This window comes from Pantherophis guttatus, chromosome 8, assembly GCF_059756535.1.
Source record: "Pantherophis guttatus breed Tessera chromosome 8, ASM5975653v1, whole genome shotgun sequence".
Taxonomy (NCBI): domain Eukaryota; kingdom Metazoa; phylum Chordata; class Lepidosauria; order Squamata; family Colubridae; genus Pantherophis; species Pantherophis guttatus.
Window position 1 is genome coordinate 29,284,478 of NC_142070.1, and position 20,448 is coordinate 29,304,925.

General features: G+C 35.8%; 2 protein-coding genes across 3 annotated transcripts in view; one reads left to right on the forward strand and one right to left on the reverse strand.

Moving 5' to 3' along the window:
- Nucleotides 1–1,628, reverse strand: part of ARHGAP10 (Rho GTPase activating protein 10) — a 109,211-nt gene extending 107,583 nt beyond the window's left edge. The window contains exon 1 of the mRNA XM_034401413.3: nucleotides 819–1,628. Coding sequence (XP_034257304.1) covers nucleotides 819–972 — 154 coding nt within the window. The 5' untranslated portion in view covers nucleotides 973–1,628. The remainder of the gene's footprint in view (nucleotides 1–818) is intronic.
- PRMT9 (protein arginine methyltransferase 9) lies at nucleotides 1,198–19,648 on the forward strand. 2 transcript variants are annotated; one of them, XM_034442966.3, is made up of 13 exons: nucleotides 1,198–2,592; nucleotides 6,561–6,774; nucleotides 7,541–7,689; nucleotides 8,752–8,988; nucleotides 9,528–9,695; nucleotides 10,262–10,364; nucleotides 10,567–10,673; nucleotides 11,524–11,716; nucleotides 13,562–13,745; nucleotides 15,142–15,835; nucleotides 16,731–16,884; nucleotides 17,550–17,669; nucleotides 19,196–19,648. In XM_034442966.3, the coding sequence occupies exons 2-13, from the start codon at nucleotides 6,589–6,591 to the stop codon at nucleotides 19,409–19,411; spliced, it is 2,511 nt and encodes an 836-aa protein (XP_034298857.2). In that variant the 5' UTR covers nucleotides 1,198–2,592; nucleotides 6,561–6,588; the 3' UTR covers nucleotides 19,412–19,648. The 2 variants fall into 2 exon arrangements, with proteins under 2 accessions (XP_034298857.2, XP_034298858.2); XM_034442967.3 differs by having other exon boundaries at nucleotides 2,092–2,602.
- Nucleotides 19,649–20,448: the final 800 nt, after the last annotated feature.

A 20,448-nucleotide genomic window follows, 5' to 3' on the forward strand; every position in this document is an offset into this window, starting at 1 on the left:
TATTGTATATAATAAAGTCATATTCAAGAATGAATATGTTTTGATTTTTTTTTTTAAAAAGGGAAAGGCTTTGAAATATAATTCGAAGTGCCACAGGAGGTTCAAGGTATACTGATAAGCCCAAAATAGTAAGTTTTATCTCAGGAAACATTAAATGTGGAATTCCTGACGGATTCTCCTATTCAGAGGCTGCGCGGGTTCGAGACGGATTTCAATGCATACTTCAGGAAGGAGTAGCAGAATAGCAGAATATTAACACAGTTTATGCTGTGTAAATTATGCAAACGTATTAGTCGGAAAGCGGCAGCTCTTTCTTAAGTTCAGTATTAACCGTGTTTTACTATCCGCATGAATTCGTGTATGCACTGCTGTAGATATCAAAGAATGCAAATCGGTTCGGTCATTAGCGTAAAATTGCCGAATGGTCATGAATTTGGGAAGCCCCCCCTTTTCCCTTACACGACCCTTGCCTTAGCAATTCTTCGTCCCGTCCTTTTCTATCTACTCTGAGCTTCAATCATCCAATCCAAGAAACCCAACACTCTTCTCAAACTGCGCTCCCATCTGCTGTTTTGGCCCAGGCAAGAGGAGGAGTCGGGAGAAATAATCCAAACAGCTAATCGCGCTTTCGGCGCCCCCAGACCTTGTAGGGGCAAGAAAAGATTACCGGGACACGTGCGCCAGGGAATCTGGTGGCAAAGTCGACTATTTGCTTTGCGCCTCTTAGTGCCAAAACCAGCCTTTCTTTTCACCCCCCCCCCACCACCACCACCCCGCACATACTTTTGGATCCCGCCTCTCCCAACTTTTCGACTCACTCTTGGTGGCGGCGATCAGCGTCTTGCCATCCTTGAGCAGCTCTTTGATGAATTTGTTGGTTTTCTCCAGCTCCGCTTCATGAGCTCGTATCCTTTCCCGGAACCAAGGGCTGTCCAGGTAGCAATCGCTGAACTCCAAAGGCTGCAGTCCCATGGCTGCTGCTGAGGCGGCGGCAGGGTTAGACCAAAATACTTCAGCCTATGTAATCCTTCTCCGAGAGGCTACAGGAGGAGCACGCCCGCCTTCTCCTCCAGACCAGAACCGGTCCCTACAGCGCCTCACCCGGGCAAAGGCGACAGCCGCCGAGGACTCTCCCAAGCCCTCTAAAAGAAATGCGGGAGAACCGGAGGGCTTCGGCGCCGCCGACGAACAACGCCACAGGAATGAGACTGGCGGGGGAGAAGTTGGTCATTGAGAAATCCGCCACCAGCTCCACGCACCCTTTGGACCGCCTCGAGTGCTCCGCTGGAAGCCGAGGCAGAAGCTGGGCTGCTCTGAAGAAGCTCCCCGGACGAGCCTCCCCCCGCGGACTGGCTGGAAGAGGGGACTAAGGCTGGCCCGCATCTGCATTCCCTCCCTCGGTCCCGCCTCCTTCCCAGGCTGTCTCTCCACTCCCGGCCTTCCCGCCTCCGGTTTTTCCAAGTTTTTCCAATCCGACGCCGAGCTTTTTCTCGGTCGGCTCCTCCCTTCAGCCGTCCGGGTCTTGCCGCTCTCACGCTCCTCAGGGTGACGGAGGAGTCTCCCTTGGGCCTGGAACAGGGGCGTCAGCTTCAGTCGCTGCTTTGGACTCCGCGCTTCTCCCAACTGCCCGGTTGGGACGGTTTTAGATTAGATTAGAAGCCGCAGGAAAACAAATCGGCGACGGTCGTTCAAAACAAGTCGGTCGTTCACACAAATCTGTTTATTATGCAGCCGAAACAAAAAAAAAGTGATAGCGGCCGTTGGGCTGCAATTCTTTAGGTCCATTAAATTAGGGTGATTTCTGAATAAATGAATTTAAAACTTCACTTTATCTCCCCTCCCCCGCCCCCCCCCCCAATTACACTGAACAAAACCAGCTTTCCGAATTTTAATCTTTCAAGCAAGCTCTTCGCAACCGGTGGTAGCCCCACAATTTTAATTCATCCTGGAAGGTGCCACCCTAAAACCCTGGAGTTAAGTCCCTCGCATTCAGGGCTGACTTCTGAGCGTGCGCGAGGGCGCCTATGTGTGCGAATCTACCGAGAAATAAGACTTAAACTAAATACAACTACGGATCGACGCACGTAAGAACCGCACTGAGTGAGAGGCACTAAGACCTCAACGTTATTTTACTAAGCACGGGGAGGGGAGGGCGGTGATGACGGCAGGCGCCGCGAGGCCACGCAGCCTATGGCGCCGCCCTTTTCTCTACCTCAGAGAGGCCTCCGCCGCCGCCTCGTTCAAAGCGGACGGGCTTTCTGAGCTTCGCTTTCCTCAACGCGCCGCGCACGGAAGGGGGACGAAGAGATCGAGGCGGAGCGGAGAACCTGCGTGTTGGCGGTTGCGCCCTGATTCCTCCTCTTCCCTGGGCTGTTTCTCTTGCCCAGAACCTGCCTGTGTTGTCCGAGGAAGCTCTGGCGAGCGCGGGTGAATCGGAAGCGTTACTCTGTCTGGATGCCATAAACGCGTGTATACATAACACGGGAGTTGGTCTTCCACGCGGCGTGGTTTTTATTTTTTATTTTTTTGTGAGAAGCCGGAGATCTTGGTCTTCCGCTTCCTCTTCGCCTTGAACTGTCAACAGTTTAAAAGGTTAAATAAGGTTCCGTGTCCTTTGTTTTTGCATGGGGCGGGGGGGGGGGCGGACGATTTGCGTGCGAGGGCCTTTATTCTAAGACTAGCATTTCTGAATAAATATTAATAAATTGAGAAGATTTACCCAAGGATGATTACTGCTCTCGAGGGAAGTTGAAAATGCCAGGCGCAAAGGGGGTTGTCTTGTTAACCTCACAAACTTTACATGTTATTTAGTTAGGTTTATATTCTGCTTTCCGTTCAAGGGGGTTGGATAGATAGCAATAGTGCCAACTCCTTTTTCTTTCAGGGTCCCTTTTTGCTTTTAAAAACAATATAGGACACCGAAAGAGGTTTTGTTATTTGAGTTTATGCATTCCAACATAATTGAATTGTAAGGTATTGATGTTAACTTTTAAAGTTTTAAATCTTAGAAAGTTTGGTACCACTTTTCACGTCATTCCATGAAATACCTATGTCTTGCTTATGTGTCTTATTATTTATCTAGTAAGGGCAGATTGGTTGCTTGTGGGAAAAATACAATTTCTTGTCTCTTCCTGTGGATCTACTTGGGTCCTTTAGAAGTATGTCTTAAAAGCCATGTTTCATTTTATCTTTAGTACAGGTAATCCTTGATTTACAACCACAATTGAGCCCAAAATTTATGTTAAGTGAAACATATTGGAGGTGGTGACCCTTTGAGACCTGTATGCAATAACATTGCATTTAATGTATGCCGATTAATGTACATTCAAAGTGTATATTATTCTAAGTCTAAATCTGTTAAGTGAGTGTACTGTTAAGTACATTCAAAGAGTGCAAGTTATTCTAAGTTTAAATCTGTTAAGTGGGTTTTGCTTAACATTTTCTTGCCTCAATTGTTAAGTGAATCACTGCAGTTAAGATAGTAGCATGGTTGTTAAATGAATCTAGCTTCCCCATTGACTTTGTCTGTAAGAAGGTTGTAAAAGGTGATCACATAATCCCAAAACATTTCAAAAAAAAAAAAATGAGTCAGTTGCCGAGTGTCTGAAGTTTGATCACCGTGGGGATGCTGCAACAGTTGTATGTGTGAAAAATTGTCATAAATCACTTTTTACAGTTGAACATGTAGCTGTGTTTGCCCTAATTACATAATCTAATCACTTCATTTCTTTGGCCAATCTTGGGTATTTTTCAGAGATTCCTGAAATTCCTTGAACAGATTTTAGTGATTTCTAATCTGTTCTTTTAATAGATTTGGTCAAAATGATGGGCACCTAATTTGATGCAGCTAATAATAGTAGAATTTGGGACTAATTTGCTTAACATTTTAAGTAGAAAAGTTGGGCCATTGATTTAAAGCTACACGCAGATTTTCCAGCAATATCCACAAACAACTTCTTGAGATACTCTGCATATCTTCTCCAACCAGCTAGATATCTCAATGTTATTCTTAGCCAGATTCAGTGCCCAACAGCTGTTACTGAAGGAAGATACCCCAAAAAATCCCCTTCCATCAGAGACAGTGTCCATGTGGCAGAAGAATAGTTGAACTGATGGAACATGTTATTTTGTATTGCCCTTTGTCTGCAGATGTTGATCCCGAATTATTTCCATTCCCTACTAAATATCCTGGTCATTCAGGTTTCTTTTATCTCAAGATGTTATTTTTGGATCAATCTAATATTATTTCCCTGACCAAGTACTGTTTTATAATCTGCAATGTATTAACTCTAATATTTTTTAGATATTTATTTTTCCTTTTATCTTAATTGTGACTCTTGTGTTTTATTTGCTGGCCTATGACATAATAAAGACTGCTTAGATTTGATAGAAAGCTCACAATGAAAGTATACTGAATATGAATTAAAATTAAAATTCTAGCTAAGTGTAAATTTCATTATTGGTAATTCTCACTTACAAACACTCATTCAGCGACCATTTATAGTTTCCATAGCCTAAATGAGTGATACTTATAACTGGTCCTCAAAAGTTCTGGCCATTACACCACTCCCATTGTGACATGATTCAGGCACTTGGCAACCAACTTGCACTTGTGACAGTTGCAGTACCCTGAAGTTACATTATTGCTATTTGCAATATTCTGCCCTAGCTTTACATAAGTAAAGCCGAAGTCAGTGAGCAAATAGAAACTGGGGGGAGGAGGGCAGCGCCAACTCCCTCCTCAGACTACTCTTCGCTCACATGGCATCGCACCTTCCTTCTAACCTCCCTTCGGTCCTTACCTGGAACTGCTTCCCATTTAACCACTTACCCGTATATACTTGAGTATAAGCCGACCCGAATATAAGCCGAGGCACCTAATTTTAGCACAAAAAACTGAGAAAACTTATTGACTCGAGTATAAGCCTAGGGTGGGAAATGCCACAGCTATTGGTAAATTTCAAAATAAAAATAGATACCAATAAAATTACATTAATTGAGGCATCAGTAGGTTAAATGTTTTTGAATATTTATTTCAAAGAAAAACAGTAAACTAGCTCTGTAAGTGCATAGTGTAAACTACACTATAACTAAATTATACAAGAGAATGTAGTATATATACCAAAAATAATTCAATAACAATTTAATCTGATACATTGGGTTAAGTGATGTAGGGCTTGATCTAATTTCAGGCAAGCTCAAGCCTCTGTTAAGAGATACCTGCATTCTCTCTCTTTCTCCCTTCCGTTTTCTTTTTTTTTTTCTCTTTCTTTGTCTCTTTCTTTCTTTCTTCTCTCTCTCTCTCTCTTTCTTCCTCCATTTCTCCTTTCTCTGAAGAACCCCAGAAGGTCTTTGGTAGGAGGAAGAAAAGCCAGACATTTCGAAACGTTTTGTAGTTTACCCTGAGCAAGGATAGCTAGTGCAGGTACTTACAATAAGCTCTCAACTCAAGTTCAGTGAATTTAGGGATCCCCAAACAGTGAGGATGAAGTGTGAGTAAAAGGGTTTACCCTTCCGTCCCTCCCCACCCTCTTTCTTTCTTTCTTTCTCCCTACCTTCCTCCTTCTCATCTGGCATTCTTAGAGCTCCACTATTGATTAGCTTAGCCTGAGCAAGGATAGCTAGCAGCCAGCCTATTACAATAAGCTCTCAACTCAAGCTGAGTGCACGTGGGGATGTCCCTAAACAGTGAGGATTTCTTTGTTTCTTCTCCCTTGAAGTCCCCCCCCAGCCCATTTTTGCTTCCAGGGGGCTGCAGGGAGTCTTGCTAGGCACCCCCCCCCCACGCCCCATTTTGGCCTTAGCAAGCCTCCCTGCAGCCCCTGGAAGCCAAAACGGGGCACGGGGGTGGGGGAGACGCTGCACCTTCCCATGCCCCATTTTGGCCTTAACAAGCCTCCCTGCAGTCCCTGGAAGCCAAAACGGGTTGCAGGAAAAAAGGCATTTTTTCCTCACTCGAGTATAAACCAAGGGGGGCTTTTTTCAGCATAACAAATGTGCTGAAAAACTCGGCTTATACTCAAGTATATACTTGGTATATATTTTGGGATTATAGTGGTAATCGTGATTGTCATCACAAAATGATGCTGTCATGTGATATTACACTTTAAAAATTCAACACTTAGCAACAGCAATCCCAATCCCAGTTGCCATCATAAACCGAGCACTATCTAAACTACAAATTAGTTGTTGGATTATTTTCATTCAATACTACTAGCCAGGCTAAATAAGATAATTATCTTTCTTACATAAATAATGTTCTAAAGACAATCACTGTCTTTAGAAAAAAAAATACAGCTTTCCATTTTGATATAAAGTTTGACTTATAAGAGTGCATTCTTGCATTTACAAAAACAGGAATTATGCTATATTTTGAGTCCACTCCATTCGTATGTTCCATGTTAGGAACAGAATGACAATACCGTTCAAAATAGTACAAATTAACCTATGGATCCTTTTTTTATGAATAATTGCAATGGGAACAAAAATAACTTTGATTTTTCAAATAATAGGTCATTATGGTCATAATCATAGAATAAATGTTAATTTTATGTTTGCAGGATAAAGTGCAATTGCTTTTAATTAAAAATGCCTAACGCTAAAAGCAAATCTCGGCATAGACACAAAGTTAGTCAAGAAACTGGTCGGCGTGAATTAGTCTCCAGATCCTTGCAAAGTGCTCAACATTGTCTCGAGAATCAGGACTTTGGAACTGCATATGCTCACTATCTCTTGGTATTAAACATAGCTCCTGAATTTAAAAATGATGTTAAGGTGAGATATTTTCTGCTTATTTTCCCCCTATCCTAAATAAATATGTGATCCACATGAATACCATACTGGCCATTGTGTGTAATTTATTTATTTATTAGAAAATTTATATAGCCACCTATACAGTTGCTTGTAAAAGACCTGCTGGCAAAAACAAGTCTTCGGGGCCTTATGAAATGAGTGTCAAAGTGGGAGCCAATCTAATTTCTGAAGGGATATTCCAAAGGAGAGGGAGCCACCACAGAGAAGGCCTTTCTTCTGGGCCCCATCAGATGTACATCCTTAGGGGACGGGACCTGCAACACTCTTTGCCTCCCTGCTTTAGTGGGTTGGGTGGATGTGACCAGCAAGACCAGTCCCTCAGATAACCTGGTCCCAAACAATGAAGGGCTTTAAAGACAAGCATCACCTTGAATTGCACCTGGATGCAAATTGGCAACCGGTGCAGCTCCGTAGGAGAGGTGACACATGCACATCGAAATCTGAATAAAACCATGTGGGCCACTGCATTTTGAACCATCTGGAACTTCTGGATACTTTTCAAGGATAGCCCCATGTAGAATGCATTGCAATAGTCAAGACAGGAGTTGACTAGGGCATGAGTGACCATGTGGGATTTTCAGTCCAGGAAAGGGCATAATTGGCACACAACCCACAGTTGCACATTCATTTACTTACTTATTTACTTACTTACTTACTTACTTACTTACTAACTTGATATATTACATAATAAATATCTAAATTTATGAACATTTTTTGGTTTTTTTAGGAAACATTTCAATTTACTCTTTTTAAATGGGCAGAAGAACTGGATTCTCTTGCACGAATTCAAGATTTATTTGATTGCTATGAGCATGCCCTGGAATTATATCCTAATGATGAAGTCATATACAACAGTATGGGGGAACATCTTTTCAGGTGTAAAGTTATACTTAATTAGTCATAATTTTACTAAATATTCTAATGCACATAAAGCTTTTGGGTCAAGGAGCTTCAGTTTAAATATATTACAAAGTTATTAACTGAATATGCATTCTTAATTTTACATGTGTAGGTACTTACTTTACAATCATTTGAGTCTGGCAGTTTCTCTTTTGTCTGTTAGCTCAGACTCATTAGAGCAAACTTTAAATGCAAAGGTATCGTTAATTATAATTTCTAGACTGCTGCTTGGTGTCCATAGTTTTTTATGTTTAATTTTAAGATTCATCCTCATGAACATTTTGTGCATAGGAATCTTCTATTTTTCCCAGGTTAATTTCCACAATGGAAATGAATAACTGTATCTCAGTAGTTTGTTATCAATTCAAGCTTATTGAGATAATTTATCATATAGCAAGCCCTTGCTTAAGAAGCATAACTGGGACTGGCAACTGGTTACCAAGGAACATTTCACGTTAACATACCAAGTTAACATAATTAAGTGAGTCATCACATCACTGTGATAGAGCTTCAATCTCACTTCTGCGGTCATTAAGTGAGTCACCATGTTCATTAAGCAAAATATCATGTGATTACAACTTGGATTTTATTGTTGGTTTCTCCATTGCCTTTCCTTTTCGGAAGCTGACTGTGAAGCACAAACAGCGATCATAGGACTGCAAGATGCTGCAGTGCTCATCAGCAGCTTCTGGTTAAAAGCACCCAGATCTTGGATCATGTGACTACAGGGGACACTGTGATAGTCATAAGTGCAAGGGCTAGTAATAAATTTACTTTTTCAGCACAGTTATGACATCAAACAATCGCTAAACAGGGCAGTCATTAAGTAAGGACTACCTGTGAACACTCTTAGATTTATTTACAGAGTACATGTGTCATTTGTTTATTTCCAACAGTAAACCATAATTATCTGCACTTTTCTATAATTTAAACTGCTTTATGTCTTCATATGACGAATATAGATTTTTCTCAGCTTTCTGTTGTTCCAAAAATTAAACATTTATGTTTTTATTGATTGTGTAATTTTTTTTCTGTTAGGTTGGGCTTCAGAGATGAAGCAGCTGCATATTTTCATAAAGCTGTAAAGTTAAACCCTGACTTTCCTGATGCAAAGGAGAACTTTTATCGGGTTGCCAACTGGGTGGTAGAACGGTGGCATTTCATTATGCTTAATGATTACAGTAGAAACTTGCTATATCAAAAAGCAATCCAGAAAGCAGTTCATTCGGGATATAGAAGTGTACTTGATATTGGAACAGGAACGGGAATTCTCAGGTTTGTTGAAACTTCATGATACAAATATTGTCATGTTTATTTCAATGACCCAAGTTCAATTTAAAAAAATTGCCAAATGGCAATCACATGGCATATTATTAGAATACTTCCAAACAGATGTTAAGAGGCTTCAACTATTACAGCCTTACAACCTCTGAGTCAGGATTGAATACATTGTTTCTTTACAATTTTTTAGCTGTCCTGGCATTCCCATCTGTTACAAAGTTTGACAGTCTTATCTCCATAGCAAATAAAGTTGGGGAGGCTACAACTAAACAAGACCCATCATCATCATCATCCTGGTTTTATTTTGGTTTAAAATGGTGTTTGATACAACTATCTTTTTTCTTGTTTTAAAAAGTTTAAGAAATTAATGACATACATTATTTCTTATTACCTGAACTTTATGCCCACGCCAGGATTTTTAAAAATAAGTATCAAATATTTTATACAGAAATTACATTGAAGTTAAATTATTAGTATTTTGTCTAACGAAAAACTTACTAAAAAAATCTATCAAATATCTTCTGATTTTTCAGTATGCTTGCTAAAAAGTCTGGAGCATCTCCTGTCTATGCTTGTGAATTGTCAAAGACCATGTATGAATTGGCTTGTGAAGTGCTAGCTGCAAACAATTTGGATGGAGAAATCAAACTTCTTCACATGAAATCCTTTGATATAGAAATTCCAAAGCACCTACATGAAAGGTTATATCTTATATTTTGTTCTGTTATTTTGAATTAAAGTAATATTGTATTCATTGCTAACATTATGAATAATATTATTCATATTCTCCAAAATAGCAAGAGCAAATATTGTATAAAGTGTTATCTTTCTATTGAAATTGATTTTTTTAAGTTTCAATCTTTTACTGATTTTATTGTAAATAATGTAATAGCATTGTATTATGCAACCAAAGTATATTTACTCAATAGCTGGTATACTGAATTCACAATCATTTATTTTGAATTTAGTGGCTAAAGAACAGTTTAAATAAAATTATATTATGTAAAATCCAAAGTAAAAAAGATACCAAATACACTGTTTTCACCTTGCCTCCAATTTCAAACATCTACTGCTGTTTTGGTACTTTATATTAAAATACTAAGAGCAAGTACATAAGAAGTAAAGAGACATATTTTATTGAAGAAGCTCACTTGCGAGATGATCACAACTCAGTTGTCTAAGAAAGGACTGTTAATTTCAAATTATTGAATTTAAGCTTTAATATTTTAAAGGCTTCTTGTTATAACTATATTTTTATATTTAATAGAGTTTCCCTTGTTATCACCGAAACAGTAGATTCTGGATTATTTGGTGAGGGAATTGTAGAAAGCTTGATTCATGCTTGGGAACACTTACTTTTACCACCAGAGGTTAGTATCTTAGTATCTTAACTATCTATGCCCTGTTAGAAAAGATACTTTATTTTTATATTATAAAGTTCATAAAGTCTTATGCCTGGTCAAAAGTTGCTTTTGGGCATTTTTGCACTCTATAAACTAAAATATGAGTATTGTTTCTTAATACATGAACAGTAAATAAATCTTGTTACACCATTTTTAATCTATTTTACAGCCTAAGGATGGTAGAGATGATTCTAAAAACTATGGTAAAGTTATTCCAGCAGGAGCTACTATGTGGGGCATGGCAGTGGAATGCAAAGAGATACGCAGACATCATAGGTACAATTTTTACTGTTGGAAAAAAATTCTTTAATCTTTAGACAAAAAACAAAAAATGCCTTACTTTTAAATAATGTAATTGGTTTACAATATATTAAGGGGTACAAGTTACAAATTATGCTACTTTAAAACAATGAGTGGAAAATGGAAGGCTAAGGAAAATGGTCTGTTTAAGCTCCAGTTGAGTACTGTATACTCCTACAAATCATGATTAGATTTGCACAAGATTGCAATCCTATCCTATCCTAGAGAGATAGATTTACTATGAATAAAATGGGAAATGATATGTTCCTTTTTCTCCCAATTTCTGGAATCCATTCCCACCAGCTATATTTAAGTAAAGCTAACCTAAATCAGATTTCTTTAATAAACAACAGGCTTGAGGGGGAAAAGATATTTAATCCTTAACTGTAAACATGATCTTCCCTGAAAGTCCAAACAGCAATATTAATCTCCAGCTTTTCAGCTATCAAAACTTCCAAATGAGACTTTTGGTTAGACTGCAATACTGTAGGCTATTTCAGCTGACTGCTAGCTGCAGTTCAGCAGTTCAAATCTCACCAGGCTCAATGTTGATTCAGGCTTCCATCCTTCCGAGGTCGGTAAAATGAGGACTCAGATTGTTGGGGGCAATATGCTGACTCTGTAAAACTCTTAAAGAGGGCTGTAAAAGCACTTTGAAGTGGTATATAAGTCTAAGTGATATTGCTATTTAATATGCAAAACACCATACCTAATTGAAGAATAAATTATAAAATAATATTAATATTAATATTAATTAATATTATGAAAAGAAAGTATGCTTGAATTTGTCTTGTCAACTCTAATTTTTATCATTTCCTTTTTTCAGAGTGGAGGTAAAAGAAATTGCTGGTGTCTGTTTGCCAGAAACACTGAAGTTTTGCAGTCCAACATCTGCTTCTCTAAAGTCCAGTGAAACCCTTGAACCTTACACTACTGAAAAACTCAGCAGAATACCTGGTGGTTATAAAGCTCTTACAGAAGTTTTTCAAGTTCTGACAGTCAATTTTAATAATTTGCAGGTAATTTACTGGCACAAGAAAAGACTTATAATTACTCGTTTTATTGTAGAATTGAAAAATGAATTTCATTAGGATGATACATTTATTCCATACAGTCATTTATTCCATACAGTATTTTAACGTTTATCCAAATGTCAAATTTGGATATTAAATATTTATTAGTAGCATTGTATGCATGTTTTAGATGCATGACTAATAGATAAAATTTTACTGACTGTTACCCAATTCTGTCCTAATCTTGTAGAATCTATTTGTCAGCTATCACAATAGCATTTTTTGTGCATGCAACTACTGTTACCTCTTGATATTAATATGTATGAATGACGTTAATAATGTTCAAACAAAGACTTAAGTCTCTTATATTTAAGGCAAAATTTAATCAAAGTAAAATTGTGGAATAAAAATGTAACCTTAGTCAACAATATAATTTGAGAAATAGGGAGGTGTAAACACCTAAAAAATAAAGTAATGGAAAATTGGTACAGGTCATTGTATATTAGAAAAAAAAATAATTTGAAAGCTCAAACAATTGTACCGAGTCATTTATTTCTTTGAAGGAAAAAAAATTGTATAAAGTAACTATAATCTTTACATGTGGTATGAGCCAATAATCAGCCTTAAAAGAGGATGAATGTTTTCTCTATCATAAGCAAGGTTCTTATTCTTAGTCATAAAGGCAACATCATAATATGTAACTCTTCTATACAGTTAATTCTTTGAAGCAATATGTTTAAATGGGAATCATAATGGTTTGCATCAGTAGAGCCACCTACACCTAACCTGACATCTAAGATTAATAAAAGGAGTAAAGCAGAACACTTCAGTTAAAGTTGTCTAAAAGCTATAATACAATGATTCATAGTATGTTCTGCCTTGAGTGCTAAATTTTTAATATTAGGTGTTTGATTTTTTTTTTTTTACAAAAAAAAAACATTTTTTTGTTTTTTTGTTCTCTTTCTCTGCTTTAATTAGATCTTATGAGAAATATTTCAACATCTTAGAAGTACAGTTCATAAGTCTTACTACAATTAGGTGTGTTTTTTCCCCCGACCCTGGTTGAAGACAGCCAAATATTGGCATATGCAAATTATATTTGGGAACCCAGGAATTATTGTATAGTCAACATAGTCAGTCAATAATATAGTCAGTCAGTATTGTTGTCACTGAGTTGTTGCAGCCTTCTTCACCAATTGAAACATCTTTAATCTAGTAGCACAATTCTTAGGTTGTGCAGGATTCTCAGATCAATATATTTGTTTTGTTTGTAGACATTCAGCTGGATATGATATTCAATATATTTGTTTTATTAGTAGACATTCAGCTCATTATGATGTTCTACAAAGAAATAAAAGTAACATTTTCTGATGTCTCCATATCATATCTGTTGTTTTTTGTGGAACAACATAGAAATATTAGACTGCTATCTTCTTAGGGAATATTCCTTTGACTTTACAGTCCAGCCTACAGCTTTAGTTTTTCTTAGTAGTCATAAACAAATTCAATCCGGCAAAACTTTCCAAAATCAGCCAAGGTTGATTAGAGACTACTATATAGCTGCACTCTAGGTATGATAGCTGTGTACTCCTTGGGAAAATCTGGATCATATTCTATATGGCAGTTGTATCTACTACAATATTAAGAATGTGAGTAAGAATTGTTTACATTTCTTTTAATATTATTTCATTACATATTGTACTTGACCTATTACTATTTACTTTTTTTGTAATAAATTCTATATTTATGAAGTTTTTAAAAGCAAATATTTAATAAAGTATTCTTTGCGGTAGAAAGTGATTAACAAGGAACTGTAATTTACCATCATATTTTCCTTTTATACTTGACTAGGAGCTAAAAAATTTGTCCACTAATAAGCCATCCAAAATGAATATACCCATTATTAAAGATGGAATACTAGATGCTGTTGTAGTCTGGTTTACACTGCACCTTGATGATGAACTTACTCTTTCTACAAGTCCAAATGTGGATACCTGCTGGGAGCAAGCAGTCTATCCTGTACAAGGTCTCCTTGGTATGTCTTTCATTTGGTTTTGTTAAAACCAAAAGTGAATTTTCTCTTTTATGGTTAATGGAGAAAAATGAAATTAATCATATAAATTATAGATAAAATGTCATTTGATTACATGAACTTATAAAAATAAAGATAGTGTTAAAGAATTTGGAATGACTAAAAGATAGATTTCCCTTTTCTCAATGTTCTTGACTTCTAACTCAATCTTGTATGTAGCTGGAACTTTATAATCTGTTTTCATTCATAACTAGAGGTATTCATAACTTAGTTTTTTGTGGTTTTTAGCCAGCAAAAAAAAGTTATGATTATTTGTTTTATTCCTATTTACGCTGCCCGACTGTCAACAACTCTGGGTAGTTCATATGAAGCACGAGACTATAAAACAATAAAACCAATACAGCAATAAAATAGTGAACTCAAAATACAAATATGACAAAACATGGAAAGCAACAAAGCACACACCCACTCTTACACCTCTCTAGTTAAAGATCTGGGCAAACAATCAGGTCTTCAAGGTTCTCCGAATACCACTCAGGTGGAAGTCACCCAGATCTGACAGTAAACATACAACTAAAGACAAGAAAACGTGTTTAGGAATATATTGTTAATTTTGAAGAGTATGTATATACAAAAGGACTTTAAGGACCCATTTCTTGAAACAGCTTCAGCCATCGCAACCTTGGTGCAGCTGTTTTGAGGCCTTCCCAGAGTTTTCTGGATTGTACCTCAGCAAGCAGTTAGTACAGACCTAACCTCTAGAAATGTCTGTAGCTTTCTATAATGGATTATTTAATAAATATAATAGTCCTTTGTGTTTTCTCCGTTTCTTGAGGAATTAAGTTGAAATTGGATTATGGGAATTTGGTGGTTATCCTGGTAAAGACTGAAATGCAAATTCCACAAAAAAAGTGGGATTATATAGCTAAGTACCTGTTGAAATGCCTCTCATCCCATTTTTCACCTTTTCTTGCTTTTATCATTTTAAACTACTTCTTTAAAATATGATTTTGAAGTAATTTTTACAAATACTAACTTGTGATGTCTAGATTCAACTAGGTCTTTTTGTTTCCAGACATTTCCATGTCTGACTTTGAACATCACTACAAATTACACAGTTTGATGGATTATTACTAAGTACACTATTGTTTATAAATAACTAATTTGGGCTCAATATTATATAAATATACTCAAGCAATGGCTGAAATAAAATATTCGCATTGTGTAAATCTGTTTACTGAAAGCTGCTTGGCATGAGTTGTTGAACTTCATTAATGTATACAGATGAATTATATTCTCCAACAAGTGGAAGACAATTCTTTCAATATTAAATATTTTACAAAATATACTTGAATAGCATTAGTTTGTATTTCAATTGTCATTCCTTTATGGTTTACAGATCATTCTGTGAAATCCAGAGATTGTGTTGCAATGGAAATATGCTGCCAGGACTGCTATCTAAGGATTCAAAGAATTTCCATTAAGACTTCAGGATATGAAATGGATGTTGAAAGAAACTTGAGGGAGAAGAACAGCGAAGCTGAACTCTGCAGTGCTCTAGCCAGTCTTCAGACAGCAAGCACACTGGAAAATGTCTGCCAAGAATGTATGCTAGAATCCACTGAAATTGCTTTATTAAATAATCTGCAGTATCATGAATGCTTTAAAATTGCAATAGGAAAAGTGTTGTCATCATTCAGCTGCCATGAAGAGTCACAATCAATGGATGTGGTTGGTCACCATCATGAGTTTGAAAAGAACCAAAGTGAAAATTCTGTAACTGTTGATCCTCTCTATATATTGGATGTATCAGAAGGCTTTTCAATTTTGCCAGTAATTGCAGGTAAATTTGGGGCAGTTAAAGCATACAGCTCGGTTGAAAAAGAACACCACCAAGTAGCTCTCAGTTTGATTTCAGAAGCCAACCAATTTCCCAGAGAAACATTAGAGTTTTGGCTTAGTCATCTACAAGATGAAAACAAGGTACTACAAAGACCTAAGTCTGACAAACTATGGAGTATTATAATTCTGGATGTCATAGAAACTTCTGGTTTAATTCAGCAAGATGTGATGGAAAAAGCTGCAATATCTAGGTAATATAAGAAACGAGTTTTTTGGATTTTATTGCACCACTCAGTTACATGACAAATATAATTTGTAATTTATTAAAACTATACTTATCAATAGGTTTGTATTTGATTACATTTTACAATATAGAGGCTAAGTCCATCACACTCTGGTCAGTTTATAGATTTAAAACCAAGAAATAGTATTAAAGGAACAAAGATCTTAGTTGTCTGGGGAAAAAATGTTCATAGCAAATAAAAACCCTGCAGAGGCTTAACATCCAACATTTCCCAAGGTCTGGGAGAATAGCTAGGTTTTCAGCACCTTTTAGAAATTTACTGCATCGCTGGGGTGGGAGACATACATCTAGCTTTTCCCAAAGACAGGTGCTGCAACAATGAACACTTCCTAAGCACCACTAAATGATGCTGTTTAATCAAAGAGACCTGTCTAGTTTTACATTATGATTTTGCTGTTGTTTTTTTCAACATTGCAGAATTACATGGCTACATCTGAATCAAAAGTTGGGTTTTTAAGTCCCGGTCAATTTTGCTTAACTCATGCTACATATTTTCACCTAAATTAACCTGACAGATCCTGTGGTGTTTTGGGTTTTTATATTAATATATTTATGTTTTTAATTTATATAGTTTAGTTTTTTTTTTTTATGAGCAGCCCAGAATTACCTTGAAGTAAGATGAGCGACCTATAAATTTTATAAATAAATAAAATCTGAGAATTTGTCTTAAGTATAACAATTAAGCTGACATTTTTACACATTAAAAAGTATACTTTTACCAATCTTCTGTTTCAGTATAATTAAAATTTAGAAATATGAAAGAAACGAATATGCAGATGCTATTGTTAAACAACTGAAAAGTTTAAATATTTATTAGACTCACTTCGCATTTTTATATTTAGGTGTCTGCTTCATTCTGGAGGAAAGATATTCCCAGACCATGTGAAAATATATGGAATGCTTGTAGAATCTAATTTATTATTACTTGAATCTGCTGTTCAAGGGACAGATCCCACACTTGGTTTCAACATAGCACCTTTTATCAACCAATTCAAGGTTTGAAACAATTTACATTTTCTATATTCAGATAGTCCTTCAAATATTGAGAAATCAGGAAAAAATCCAAGTTTTAAAGACAAATCAATTGTGTGTTATCCAGAATTTGAAAAGCTGCTTATTGAAAAATAAGAAAATAGATTAAAGAAAATAATGAAGATCTAATCATGTATATATGAAAAGTCTTCAAATGTTTTATTACGCAGAGTCTTCAAGCATACAATGATAAAATAATGCAACAGAAGTACAATTTATGAGAAGCTGATGGAAATATGGTTGGTTTCACTAGTTTGGAATTTTTTTTTTCCCCAAAATAAAACTGGCTACCTGTTTCCATCTCCTGTTGGTAATTAATGTTGTTCACTTTTTTAGCAATATATATTTCTACTGTTCCATACATTTCTGTCATTAGAACTTGATTGACTTTAATTTTGTAAAACTCTTTTGTACTATTTTAATTGTAATAGCTTGGAATTCTGAATTCTGTCAATAAAGTACTACAATTCACAATTATTTTGCAACTATCAGTATGGTAAATTGGCACAGGGACATATTTACATAGTATAGATGTAACACCAACAGTTTTAACCACATAAAGTCTTAAGACTCAGAAATATGTATGAATGTCAGGATGGAACATAGAATCTTAAAACTTTCTGTTTCAGGTGCCTATCCGCATTTTTTTGGATCTCTCCACACTCCCATATATACCTTTAAGCAACTCAATAGAACTTCTGCAAGTGGATCTCATGAATCCTTACTTGAATAACAGTAGTGAAGTTGAGGTAAGTCTCCAAAATAGAAATTAATTGATGTTCAATTTCTCAATTATTTCTTCACAAATTCTCATTTTTGAGAAACAGAAGCTTGCAGGCATATGGCATATTTTCTGTGTTCTGTCCCTAGTTTAACTGCCATTGCTTATATGAAGATCTATTAAGCTGCTTTTTTTCTAAGCAGAAAGCAACACTGCAGAATAGGTTTCCAAAAATGTATACAGCTTGATTGCTTCCATTGTTGCTTATTTAGTCTCAAATTTATATAGCTGCCCATCTCACAAATCAAGTGACTCAACAAAGCAAGCAACAATATTAAAAAATAGTAGTTTCAGTGTAACTATTAAAAACATTTAAAAAATATAAAACACAACAAAAATGGGCTGAGATATTGATAATAGAACCATCTCATTAGTTTGCCAATATTAATTTGTAGTTTACTTACTTAGATCAGACTTATGCAAAGTGCGTATATTTGCAGAAAAAAATCATTTTAGAAAAAGCAGCTTTTAGATTGAGTCCAACCCAGTGGTGAAATCTGAACTGGTTTGCTACCGGTTCGCTGGCCGCGCTGTAAAGAACCAGTAGTAAAAAAAATGTTTAAAAAGTAAAAAAAAAAAAAGGTGTGACGATTGCATGTCGCTCAGCTGATCGTCGGAACTTTACATTTTTTTTACTACCAGTTCAGTGAACCAGTAGCATTTTTTACTACTGGTTCGGGTGAACTGGCCTGAACCGGTAGCATTTCACCACTGGTCCAACTTCTTTCTCAATGCTGGAATCCAAATTAAAATAGTCCAGATAGCTAGCTTACTAGTCTCTATTTGAATGTATCCAATAGAATTTTACCATTTGTCTGAGTGAATGGGTTGAACTGGCCATATTGTTAGCCCTCAAAGTTTAGCATGGCCAACTGCATTAGTTCCCTAATAATCTACATTATTCTTCTATGAATAAGTTCTAGTTCTCTGAATTGTTCTCAAACCAGGGACACAATATTTGATATGGGTTTGACCTTAATAAAATAGAGTAAAATTATTACTTCTAATGATTTGGAAGTGATACCTTTATTTATACAGCCTAAAATTGTACTGTCTGCCTCATAGTCAGTTTGCAATCAACTATTATGCCAAAATATTTTTTCAATAATTAAGTCAGATATCCATCATCCTGTGCCTGTGCCTGTTTATATTTGTTTTCCCAGAACTTTCTGCTTGTTTCAGCTGACTTTCATTCTGTTAATTTCAGCTCATTTTTCTAAATACATCAAGATTGTTTTGAATTCCGTATTCTTGGGTATTATTCGTCACACCCAATTCAATAAGTGTTTTCTCCACCTTTTTATACAAAATCATTAATGAAATTTGGATCTTATATTTCCTCCTTTAGAAGCATTTGTAACAAGTCATAAAAATGGCAAAATTACATGCAGGTGTGCACATTATATACTTCCCTTAGAGAAATATTTTCATTTAATTTTATCAAAACAAAAACAGTTTACTGCTGAACAGTAATTTCACACATTAATTTTATAGGTGGAGATTTGTAAATCGGGTCAAGTGACTGGTATTCCATTTTGGTATCATGTATATCTGGATAATGATATTGTTTTGGATACATCAAGCAAGTCATCTCACTGGAAACAAGCTGCCATTGTGCTTGATAAACCCATTCAGGTTCAAGAAGGAGAAAAGCTTATTCTAAGTATTCATTATTATAAAAGCAACATCAGTGTAGTAGTAAAACAGTAAGATACAGCTTTTCTTAATTAGGTTTGAATGTCTACATTCCAAATTTATGTTCTATAATTTAGTAATAACCTTGGTAAAATACGATACTTGTTCAATTTGCAAAAGAAGTTAATCTGAATAGAGCATTTTATAATGTTGCAAAACATCGTTTTTCAATTGCAAAAAAAAATACTATGGACTTGAAGAATTGCTTATTTTTTTACATTGTAGAAAATTACTAAATAAAAAGTATAAAAATATAATTAAATGGTGATTCGACAATACGGTTTCTTACGTTTGCAGATTACAAAAATAGTGAATTAACTGGCAAAGAAGGTAATACTCTTTTTTAGATCATTAGTCCTAAAGAACTTGAAATGATAATCCTTAATTTTACAATGGTGAAAATTCCTTGATGTATAATGTTAAAATGGTTCTTGTGTATTTATAAGTCTTCATTTTTAGTAAATGTTTGTAATAATTTGTTCCTGATAGGAGAAAAAGAATTTTTCAAAACTATTTTATAATACAGAATGCAAAGTAAAGAGCAGAGTATATAATTATTTTGTATCTCATCCAATAGCCATTTGTTTTATTAGCATATTTTTGTCAATTCCCATTAAAACTATTTCCTATTTTTAAAAAAAGAATCTACATGCCAGCACCATCTGCAGATGTATTCAAAATAACAGCCACCGGAACCTCAAGTTACTTTTAAAGTTTTCTAAGACCAGCTGGAAAAAATGCAATAAATATCATTTCTTAGTATAAAGTCCTAAATAGCTTTTTTTAGATTATGGACATTTAAAAACAGGCTATATTTTATAAGTTCTGTTTATGCATAAAAGATCAAATCAGCTGGATAGAGAGCTTAACTAGCAAGATCTTCCTTTTTCTTATGTAAGAAACATAAAGGGCAAGGGAATAATTGTGTTTGGACTTACAGAGTAGCAAGAGGATCTTGCTTAGGAATTTGCTGACAAGTTAGCTGAAATGATGCAATGAACAGTACAGAACAGAAACTAAAGTTACCAGGAACCAGCCTGATAGGAAAAAGA